The sequence below is a fragment of the Chrysochloris asiatica genome, unplaced genomic scaffold (assembly GCF_000296735.1).
Source record: "Chrysochloris asiatica unplaced genomic scaffold, ChrAsi1.0 scaffold00034, whole genome shotgun sequence".
Taxonomy (NCBI): domain Eukaryota; kingdom Metazoa; phylum Chordata; class Mammalia; order Afrosoricida; family Chrysochloridae; genus Chrysochloris; species Chrysochloris asiatica.
Window position 1 is genome coordinate 1,208,835 of NW_006408552.1, and position 11,860 is coordinate 1,220,694.

General features: G+C 44.9%; 1 protein-coding gene across 1 annotated transcript in view; it reads left to right on the forward strand.

Annotated features, from left to right (window-relative positions):
* The first annotated feature begins 363 nt into the window (after nucleotides 1-363).
* MUC17 (mucin 17, cell surface associated) overlaps nucleotides 364-11,860 on the forward strand; it is a 14,521-nt gene continuing 3,024 nt past the window's right edge. The window contains exons 1-9 of the mRNA XM_006859823.1: nucleotides 364-943; nucleotides 3,332-3,511; nucleotides 4,019-4,149; nucleotides 4,469-4,527; nucleotides 8,457-8,608; nucleotides 9,060-9,128; nucleotides 9,237-9,399; nucleotides 10,083-10,244; nucleotides 10,366-10,487. Of these exons, the coding sequence (XP_006859885.1) occupies nucleotides 364-943; nucleotides 3,332-3,511; nucleotides 4,019-4,149; nucleotides 4,469-4,527; nucleotides 8,457-8,608; nucleotides 9,060-9,128; nucleotides 9,237-9,399; nucleotides 10,083-10,244; nucleotides 10,366-10,487 (1,618 nt within the window). The remainder of the gene's footprint in view (nucleotides 944-3,331; nucleotides 3,512-4,018; nucleotides 4,150-4,468; nucleotides 4,528-8,456; nucleotides 8,609-9,059; nucleotides 9,129-9,236; nucleotides 9,400-10,082; nucleotides 10,245-10,365; nucleotides 10,488-11,860) is intronic.

Sequence of the window (11,860 nt, forward strand, 5' to 3'; positions counted from 1 at the left end):
GACTCAAATCCTACAACATCAGGAGTCACGTCTGTGACAGGTATCACTGTCACCAGCACACCAACCCCTGCTTCTCCTGGGTCCAGTGTAAGCGCTCCAACCTCTGGGGACACCACCATATCTGACTCAAATCCTACAACATCAGGAGTGATATCTGTGACAGGTATCACCAACACCGACACACCAACACCTGCTTCTCCTGGGTCCAGTGTAAATGCTCCAACCTCTGGGGACACCACCGTATCTGAGTCAACTCCTACAGCAGCAGGAAACACTCCTTCAACAACTGATCCGAATAGTCTCACACCTTGGCCTACTTCTACTGCAACCACCTCCTATACTACAACTACCGATGACATCACCATGTCTGTGTCAACTCCACCTGACACCACCGCTTCGCTCACTGAGGCCAGTACTGTCTCCACTGTCTCTAGCTCTCCCACCACCACTCTGACCCCCTCTTCTGAAGCTAGCTCATCTCCTACTGACCCGGAAGACACCACAATAAGTGTGACAACTGCTACAGTTGGAGGCACTCTTGGTACCACTATTCCTGGCACTACCACACTTACAATCACTTCTTCTGGAACCAACACCCCAACTACAACTCTCGGTGGTGCCATCACATCTGCTCCAACGTCTCAGGGAACAGCAACCCTCACCACTTCTGTGCTCATCCCCTCAGAAGGCAGCACACTTTCAACACCTACTCCTCACACCTCTTCGGCTGGGACGTCTGTTGACTCCAGTCTACCAACCACAACATCTGACACCTCCATGCCGGTGACCCCAGGGCTTGTTACCACCACAGATCAAACAAGCCAGGCAACACCAAGTGTGGTTTCCACCACAGTCTCCATCACCACTAGCCTTACCTCTACCTCCACTGTTACATCGAAAACCATCCCCACCATAACGTCTAGTTCTCCAACCACCACAAAAGGTAAGCAATTTTGCAAAGTCTCTCTCTTTCACTTCTATTCTTGGAAACTTGCATTTCTTTCCAAGTTTCTGTCCTGCTTTGTGGTGTTCCTATTAAACCTTTAGTCGCCATAAGCCCCTTTTGCTTTACTCGTGTTCCACTAGATAAAGATACTTCATTTTTGTTACTTACTTTTCTGCCTTCTTTCTTGTTGTTACTTCACTAGTTACATTTTTTTCATATAAAATGGTTTACCTCTCTTTCAATCCCTGTTAAACTTTCAACACATCCTATTCTCTCCTTTTATACCATTTGTCCTGGTGTGACACTGTAGGATGAGCACCAGACTGCTCACCCCAAGGTCGGAAGTTCAAGCCCACCAGTTGCTCCTCAGAAACCCTGTACAGGGTCATTATTAATCAGAATTCACTTGCAGGCACACAACAACATATCCATTGTAGTTTTGTTTGTATGACGTAACTTTGTTATCTTCCATTTGTATTTTTATATCTTTTAATGGCTTTCTTGTTAATTTTGCTCATATTTAAATGCAAAGATTTTTTAAATATAACAGGACCTTGACAATGGCATCCACCTATCCTGGTGGCCACTATCTCTCTTGTTGTTGTTAGGTGCCATTGAGTCATTACCGACTCATAGCGACCTTATGTACAACACAACAAAACACTACCTGATCCTGGGTCAGTCTCACAATGAGCCCATTGATGCTAACACTGCAAATCCATCTCACTGGGGGTCTTCCTCTTTTTTTTTCTGACCCTCCACTTTACCAAACATGATATCCTTCTCTACTGACTGCTCCCTCCTGACAATATGTTCCAAGTATGAAAGATGTGGTCTGTCCATCTTGGCTTCCAAGGAGCACTGTGGCTGTATTTCTTCCAACACAGATCTATTTGTTATTTTGACAGTCTATGGTACTTTCAATATTCTCTTCCAAACTCAATGCATCAATTCTTCTATCATCTTCCTTATTATTTTTCCTTAATAAGGAAGACAGACCGTAGAACTATCTCTCTACCACCATTCATTTCTATTTTGTTTCCTCTTATTCCTGAAAGTTTTATTCATTTCTTTCAGCTCTGAATTCTACCAACATGCTTCAGAGTGTTTCTCTGCCCTTATCTCTCCCTATTTTCTCAGACTCTAGAAGTTTTTACTCAGCTCTCTCCAATCTAATTAAAATAGACATAACCCGGTTCCACTCCACACCTGTTGCTATATCTGTATTATCCTCAGATTAAGAAGAGAGAGAGACTGGTTTAGGATTTCTGGGTCTCCTGTGTACCCAAGGAGTCTTGATATGGTGCCGTAGGATAAGCATTGACTGCTAACAGCAGTCGGTGGTTCAAACCTGCCAATCGCTACTTGGAAACTCTTATACAGGGTCGCTATGAGTCAGAACCAACTCAAGGGCACTTCACAACAACACTGTTCCCAAGACTCTTGGCTCATCTATTCTTGGGCCAAAAGCTTATCAATAGAGTTTGCATGGTGTGACTGTCATGTGGATGGCCCTGGTTCTGAGTCTGGCAAGGGGTAACCCAAGGGGGCAGAGGCAAGGCAGGTTTGTGTAGGTCTGGTGGATGTCCAGTGCACCACCCCAGCCCTCAAACTCTACCTCCTATCAAATAAAAATCATAAACAGCCACAAATGGCAGCTTCTAAAATGGGCTTTCCTGAAGCAAGCACCAAAGGAACACTAACAATGCTCATTCCTAAGCTTGTTGGAACTAAATAGGCCAAATTAACCCTTAGGTCCTCTCAGTATCTGCTTCTGTCCTTTTTGTCAAGCCTGACTGTGTTGTCCAGCACCTCTCCGAAAGAGAAGAGGCTTCTCTTTCCTCACTCTTTTGGGGTCTAATATAAAGAATGTTGGCCTAGGACTCCAAGACCAGGTGGAGTCCAGCCCCATGTGAAGTCCCAGGCAGGTAGTATGGCTCCTCTCTGCTTCACTTCTCTGTGAAGTGGTGACGACACTGACCATCCTACCTACCCGCAGGTTTCATGAGAGCATCAAGTTAGACCCTGTCTTAGTCTTCTGGAGCTGCGGTAACAACATACCACAAAGCGGTTGGCTTGAAAGAACTTCTTGTCTCCTAGTTCTGGAGGCTGCGAATCCTAGTTCATGACATTGCTAGGACTATGCTCTCTCAGTCCATTCTAGAAGAACCTTTCTGGTCTCTTCCAGCTTCTGGTAACTTCATATATTCCTTAGCTTGTAGACTTATCTTCACATGGTTAACTAACATCTTTAAACACCCTATTTCCAAACAAGTTGCAAGGTCTTTTAGGGTGACACCATTCAATCCCTAACAGTGTATTGAAACCATGTCACAAGCTCTGAAATGTGGTGCAGCTATACAAGCATAGCCTTGTCCCTTTCAGGGACCTGCCTCAATGGAGGGACTTGGAACAACAGTATCTGTGACTGCCTCAACGGCTTCGGCGGAAATCAATGCCAGTACGTCTGCAAGAATGGAGGCATCTGGGATGGAGACAAGTGCAATTGCACTCCACCCTATGAAGGATCCAGCTGTGACAAGCTGATGACTAGCATCGAGATCGGTAAGCTGAGACTGTAGGACCATCTTCTGAGCTCCTCTGAGCCCAGCCTCCATGCTAGACATGTTTCCACTTCAGTTCCAAGCAGAGACAGGAATAGAGCCTCCTCCAGGGGCAAGAAATGCAAAACATTAAAAAAAAAAAAAATGGTATATTGGAATAATATACACATTTGGCACAGATCTAAATGAAAGACTCCTAAATAAATGGGTATTTAGGGAACAGATGCAGAACTTACACTGCATTCTAGAATCACATATAAGGCCCCGAGGTCTCTTGGGCTTCATTCCAAAACCATTGGGCGTAGTGTGCGCTCCTCTCCCTCCAGGGGAACTTGGGTGAGAAAATTCAAAGCCTTGGGGCAGTGGGTTGGAACAGGGGTTGTAGAAGGCTCTTACTACCCGGCACCTGGGGAGTAGGGGTGGGGGCGCCACTGGGGTTTGGAGTCTTCTTGATTGGGGACTCAGAAGGGATACTGTACTCATTGGTGTTGTCTGACTTCCCTCTCAGAATCTCCACCAAAGAGAGTAACTGCCCAGGTGGGACTATCTGTGACAGTGACAAGTAAGGAGTTTACTGAAGAGCTAAATAACAAGTCTTCTATAGAATTTAAGAACTTCACGGAGACATTTGCCAAACAGGTGAGGCTGGGAGGACAAGGTCCCATGGCCACTTGGGGTGAAAAAGTAGTCTGGGATCCTTCTCTTATTAGACGTGTGTGAGTTTCTCAGCTCACTCACATCCTCAGCATTTACCAGCGGGGAGAAGAAGGTCAAGGCACAGTTCCACTGGGGGTCAGGCTGGTATCTGGATAGAGCCTACTATATCCATACAGTGTGCACTTCCAGGGGTGCTTCAGTACAGGGTGGTCCAGCTTCTGCCCCCTTGGGAGTCTCCAGAAAGGACTGGCGGGTCTCAGGTGGAAGTTGTGGGTGACATGGTGGCCCTCTTGCCTTTCAGATGGCTATTGCTTATAATGACATCCCCGAATACGACGGTGTCCTAATCACAAACCTAACGTGAGTATCTGGGGCTCCTAGGGAGTCATAAAGATCATGAAAAGACCCTATTTTCAAACAAGGTTAGGTTTATAGACAACGAGGTACCAGGGGCGTAAGGACCTCAGAATATGTTTTGGGGATACATCATTCAATCCATGACAGGTAACATGGAGATTCAATAAACAGACCAACAAGCCAGAAAATCTGGAAGATTTGCTTATCTGAGGGATGTCCCATTTTGTCCTCAGAGATGAAGGCAGATCTTGAAAGGTTTACCTGGGAAGAAAAGCCCCAGAGAAAAAGGGGTTCAAGCCCACAGTTGTTCTGAATACAACTCCACTAATTAGGATTGGATTCTCTTGCCATCAAATCTTTTCCTATTTTTGATCCCGACTTTGAATGGTGCTGGCCAGTGAACTTGCATGACCCCCATGGCAGGCCATGGACTATGAAGGAAATATCTTTTCTCATGGTTTATCAGAGTCCAAACTGATCGTTTCTAAAAGGAATTTATAACCAAGAGGAAACAAAACAACACCCTAAAAAGCAATGGGGGTGGGAGATAGGGGTGAGTTTACCAGCCTCCATTTCTCCTCAACCCTCAGCTCTGCCTAACACAAAACCATCTCTTGCCAACAAGAGGGTCCATCCCAAATATGTTACAGTGGGAATTCCAGATCCCTCCAGTGTTGGCTCACAGCATAGTGTGCTGGTCAGTCCTGGATTCTGGGAAGAGTACACTTCTTTGATCCTTAGCAGTTGAACTCCCTTAATAAAAGAAACATTTTTATTTTTGGTCCTAAAGTGTTATCTCCCCTGTGCTGACCACACAGGGCTCTTTAGCCTGTCTCAGGGGTCTCCTAGCTTCTGCCAGACCTCATCCTTCTCTGTTCTGCCCTCCTGGTCTCTATGGGGAGATGGCAAGGGCAGGGCTCATTGGATGAAAGGGACTTTATGTTCTTGGCTTCAGCAGTTAGCCTGAAGGCATTCCTGGCTGCTCTCCTTTGATGATCCTGTAGTTGGCTACTCACTGCTCCCTCACAGACCCCCCTCCCAATTGGACCTTTCAGATTGTCCCGAGAACCGGAGAGCTATCTCCCATCTACTCCACTTCCTTCAGGCAAGAGAGGAAGAGAATTGGGTTCTGCAGGTGCCTGGACACACCAGAAAACAACAGTGCCCCCCACGCCTAAGAGTGGTTCTAGAAAGGTCTGGGAGGTGGCAGATGAGAATGAGAATCACCTAGGAACCATCTATCTCCTTTCTTAGTGCTGCCATGAAAAATGCCACAGTTCATGCCTTTAGAGAATAAAAACTTATTTTCTTACAGTTCTGGTGGCTAGAAGTCTGAATGTAGGGTGTGGGCTCTTGGGGACGGCCATTGCTTTTAGCTTCTAGTAGCTATCAATGACCATGGTGTTCCCAGCCTTTTAGATCCAACCAATTGCATCTTCTTATGGGGTCTCTCCCCCATGTCCCTTCTGCTCTTTCATTAGGCTGTCACTCAGGAGGGTTTAGGTCTAGGCCCACCCGACACTGTTCCTAAGAGTCCTAGTGTGTCCTGGTAGGATAAGCACTGAACTGCTAACCACAAGGTCAGTGGTTCAAACTCACGAGCCATACCTCAGAAGCCCTATACAGGATTCTTAAAGGGTTTCTGAGGAGTGGCTTGTGGGTTTGATCCTGAGTTGGGACCAACTCAAAGACACTTAACAACAGTTCCATTATTAGTACAACTTGTTAATATAACAAACGAAACTCTTACTCCTAAAGAGGGTTGGGAGGGAGGGTTTACAGGTACTGGGGTTAGGACTTCAACATAGGTGTTGGGATACACAATTCAATCCATAACACTAGTCCAACCCGTCCTTTACAGACAAGGACACTGAGGGGCAGTGAGGTTCCACCACTCTGTAGGGCAGTGTTGGCATCTCATCTGAATCTGCTAACTCCCACTACCCTAGTTGTTGTTGTTAAGTGCCGTTGAGTCCGTTTTGACTCATAGTGACCCTATATAGGGTTTCTGAGGAGCAACTGCTGAGATTGAAACATCAACTTTGTGGTTCAAACCAACCTTGAAGTCGAGTGCTTATCCTCTGGCACCACACCAGGACTCCACACTACATTAGTACTGGCTTGATAAAACTGCTGCCTTCCACTCGAGCTCTGAAGCCAGGAGCCAAGGACAGTGAGGGGCCTGTGTACTGTTGGATACCCACCAACAAGTAAATTTCTTGGGATCTCTACTTTATTATTTGTCAAAGATAACTGGAACTAGAATACTTCCTGGTCACTTCCAACTTTAACATTCTATGTTGTTGTTAAATGCCCTCAAGTCAGTTCTGACTCATAGCGACCCTGTATAGAGTTTCCAAGGTGAATTTGAACCATTGACTTTGTTGTTCAAATCGACCTTGCGGTCCAGTGCTTTATCCCACAGCACCACACTAGGACTCCAATAGTCCATAAATAGCCCTCAAATCTGCTATTTCTATGAGGGAGCTTCAAAAACTTTGTGGAAAACTGGAATTAAAAGATAATGGAGGCTCTGAGGATCAGACTTTAGCCACCTAGTAGACATAGCAAACTGTCCCTCATCTGTTTATTCAGTAATGCTTGTTAGTAATCTCATACATGAGCCCTGGATATCCACAGACAAATGTAAAAACCTTCCCTAAAAGAAGAGACTGTAAATTTCAAAACGGCAAGTTCCCCTCGACCCCCCCAAAAAAAAGCTAAAGAGGATAGAGAGAAACACTGTTAACTGATGATATATGGAGGGGATAATAATCAATGAAATGAAATAAGTCATATGAATGGTTGAATGTGAAGCTGATGATGTGCCCTGTAAACTTTCACTCAATCCACAATAAAAACATTTAATAATTAATAATAATAATAAAAGATAATGGAATTTTTCCACAAACATTTTGAAGCTCCCTTGTATTTAAGCCTCTCTGAATATAACATTGAGAAGAAAGCAAAAGAAAGAGAGGAATATACGCTTACTAACTCAAAAGGGTGTTTTTGTTTTTGTTTTCCCTTTTTGTATTTTTTTTATTATTATTACTTTTACAAAACAAAGAGGATGGACTGTTTTAAGTGGGATCTGGAGTTTGGAAAGAGAAACAAAAAAAAAGGAACTAGGCGCTGTGATAATGCCCTGGCTTCCCAAACAGAGAACCTTGGAATTGGGAGAGATTTTTATTGGGATTTTGGACTTTGGGGGGTCAGAGAAAAAGATGTGTATGATTAGAAAAACACAAATATGCACCTTCACATTTTGCATAAGGTTTTGGTGGTTCTGGTAGTTGTATGTCACTGAGTTGGTTCTGACTCGTAGGGACCATGCACAGGATTTCCAAGGCTGCCAATCTTTACAGGAGCAGAAAGCCTCATCTGTCTCCCTTGGAGCGACTGGTAGATTTGATCAGCTGACCTTGTGACTTGCAGCCCAGCTCATGATCCACTGCGCCACCAAGGCTCTTTATGCTTATAGTTGTAGATATTCACCAATAGCACGGTGGTACAAAACAATCCAGTGCAGCCCACCTCTGCAAGGGGTGAGCACCCCACTAAGTCCTTGGTGTAACCTCTCACCCCATCCCATAGCTGAAGTCCCCTTAGGGACACCTTGCCCACCATTATACAGTTTCCTTCTGTTTGAACGTGTCTGTGACATCTGAGAACAATGTCTCCCATGGGCCCAGTCCCTCTCTCCCATTTTTATCCCTAAGATTCTCACCTAGGACCCCTGGAGGAGGATTATAGAACAGAGCTCCAAGGCTCAATTCAGAACATTCATCCATTAAATACTGGAGTCATTATTTTAACATTTCTCCCCAGCCCTGCCTTCCCATGGGAGTGGAGATGGAGAGGGGGTGGAGAACTGAGCACAGTTTCTGACCTGGGAGGACATCCAAGGCATTCCCTTCCTCTTTTCTTAGGAATGGCAGCGTGGTGGTGGAGCATAAAGTCCTCCTCAAGGCCAACTTCACCCAAGATTTCCAGAAAGTGATGGACACAGCTACCAAGGCAGTGGAGGAAAAAATCATGAATTTAACCAGAAAGCAAATAGGCAGTGTTACAACCTGCTCAGGTAAGCTCCTGGATTACTAAGGAGGGAGATGAACGGGTTCTCAGATGCTCAGTATCCCTGGGCCCAGAGGAAGGGAAGAGAAAGCTGAAGGTCTAAGAATTAGCCCCTAGACTTGTGGCTCAGATGAGCAGTTCAAGGAGAGGTTCATGGAGGATGCAAAGACAGTTATATGCATGCATGTTCAGTCAAGGTACCTACACAAAGTGGAAAGGGACAGGAAGCCCTGGGGAAATCAGAATGAGCATGCCTTATTAAGTAGAGTGTGGTGATTTTGGTGGAGGTGGGTGAGGAAGAAGAGGGACAAAGGGAAGGTTATCATTCTAGATAGGCTGGCATTTCCACTCTACAGGGAGTAGACACACACACACACACACACACACACACAGGAACCTTGGTCCCTTGGAACGCTAAACAAGCTCATGGTGAAGGTCTTGATGTGTCTCCTTTTCAGACTTACTGTGTTTTAATGACAATGCCACCAAGGTGGGCAACACTGAAATTACCCAATACGACCCTGAAGGTATGTGACCTGAGGGCTTCAGGAGGGCTAGGAGCGAGGGAATCCTGGGATAAGTCTGGAATGAGCCTTTCACCTCCTACTCATGGCCCTTCCTTTCTGTCCTCTCAGCTGAATGCCAGAAGAAGGCTGGAAAAGACTTTGGCAAATACTTCTTAATAGAATACAGGGATCAGAAGCCCTACTGCATCAGTGCCTGCATGCCTGGCTTCAGAGCCTCCATGAACTGCCACTTTGGACAGTGCAAGCTGGAACGCAGTGGTCCTCGGTGCTAGTGAGTGCCCACCCACCCATCCACTCAACTCTTCCCTCTTCCTGAAAACTTCCACTGCTCAAGACTTGGCTTAGAGGTCACAGTCTGGAACTGGGTCATTCCCGCAAGCATCTGGCCACAAAAGTACTGGGGAGAAATATGATGTGTGGCCAGGTCTAGGTATCATCCCAGGTGTCCTCTTTGTGAGAGCCAGACCGAGGACTGTGACAAGATCCCCAGAAAGCATAAGAGAAGCCACAGTCTCTGGAAGCTCCAATTCAGACAGTGCTTCCAGGAAGAGAAAGTACTCCCGCTAGCTGAATGGGGAAAGATGGTCACACACAGATATGGGCAGGGTGGGAAACCAGCTAGCAAAGTAAAGAAGGGTGTTACCAACTGAAACGGAATCAGAGAGAGACCAAGTGGAACATCAGATGCAGGAGAAAGTGACACATATTATGCAAAAACCTGAATAGTTATTCTGGGAAGGCTTCTTGGAAGCTTACAAGTTGGCATGGAAAGGAAAGGAACAGGGCTTTGAAAGGGCATGGGGTAGACAGGAAGAACTTCAGAAGTGGACCATCTGCCTCGGATCTGGGATGGGCTCAGGGCCTGGTTCTGAGGCTGGGAGGCTGCCGGCACTGGTTGTAGTTCTGACTCTGGGCTGCTTTCGCTCTCCACCTGCCCTGTCTCTTCCCCCTCAGCTGCCTGACTACAGATACTCACTGGTACAGAGGGAAGAACTGTGAGCTGGGCACTCAGAAGACTCTGGTGTATGGACTCGTGGGGGCAGCGGGAGTCATAGTGCTGCTGATCTTTATGGTGCTCTTGGTGTTCATGTTCCGTTCCAAGAGAGAAGTGTACAGGTAAGTCAGTGCTGACTCCTTCTCTTCTCCATTCCATTCTGGAGCTGTACATCGGTGGGGGGATAAAAGCAGAGACATAGCTTGCCCCAGTGTCTTTGTCCCTGCTCCTTGATCATAACAGAATTTCTGATATTTCAATTAATAGACAGAAGATCAAAGTGTCTCAGTTATCCAGGTGGCATGACGAAGATGGTGGATCAACCCCTGGGACCTTTGAAAACATTGGCTTTGACATCTGTGAAGGTATTGGCAATCCTCCCCGGACTCAAATGGCTCAAAGTGTGGGAACATACATAGCAAGCATGTGGGAGGGCTCTGAGGCTTGAATGAACTGGAGAGAAATGTATTTCCCATCACCAAAGCTTTTGAGCCTACATTCGAAATCTTAATTCTACTATTGGTTTCTACAAGTGGCTGGACGGAAGCCTAGCATTACTAAACATTAGGAGGCACAGATGGTTTGATGGGTAACTATGAGGACATTCATCACTAGGTAAGCTGTAGTACCGTAAAGGTGTTAACTTACGATTTTGTGAGGGAATATCTACATATTAATATATCTAGAAACAGTCTTTAAATTCTAAAGAAGGAGGAAAATGGAATAAGAAAATTTCTAGAAATAGAGTTCTTTAAATTCTAAAGAAAGGGAAAATTGGAATGACCAATCTACAAAAAGGCAAGAGGGAGGGACAAAAAAGACAAAGATGGGACAAATAGAACTAAATAAAGACAGTGTAAAGTCATACAAATATGTCAATAATCATAATAAATGTAAACAGGTTAAATATTCCAGTTAAAAATGGATTAGAAAAATCTAGCTATTCACTGGGTGAGCAGCCTGTATAAGACAGCAGTGCCAAGAAATGACAAAAGCAAAATACAGAGAAAGATAGAACCAAGTCTTTGGTTTAATAAAAATATTTGTGTAGCTCCATCTACCAGGTAAGTAGATGCGAAAGCTAGAACTGTTGAAGATCGGAGATGATTACTCTCCGGTACTGTTGTGGTCATGTGTTGGGCCGCTGACCATAGGCCTACAGTTTTAGTTTGCTAGACACTCCATGGGAGAAATCTGCAGCTTCCTGCTCCTGCAAAGATTTACAGCTTTGGAAACCAATTCAACAGCACACTGCCAGTCAGCCATTGATAAAGGAAAGCATAACAAATCACATTTGTGTGCTCTATTAATATAGTTTCAAAATATATAAAGCAAAAATGAACAAAACCAGAAGGGTAAATGGGCAAATTCACCCACATGGTGGGAAATTTTAAATATGGTTATCTTAGGAGTTGACTGATCAAACTGACAAAAAAACAATCATCAAAGATATAGGACTTTTGTAAAAAATAATGAAGAGTTTCCATATAATTCACGTATGCTACACCACATTCAACTATTAGGGAGTACAAACACATTCATGACAAAAGTACATGGAAAACTTATTTTAAATGATGACTTGTTGTTGTGTTTAAGTATTGTTGAGTCAGTTCTGACTCATGGCAACCCTGGACAGGGTTTAGAGGAACAGCTGCTGGGTTTGAACTGCCAACCTTGTGGTTTGCAGTCCAGTGCTGATCCAAGAATGTCATACCAGGAGTCCAATGACTAAAAAAAA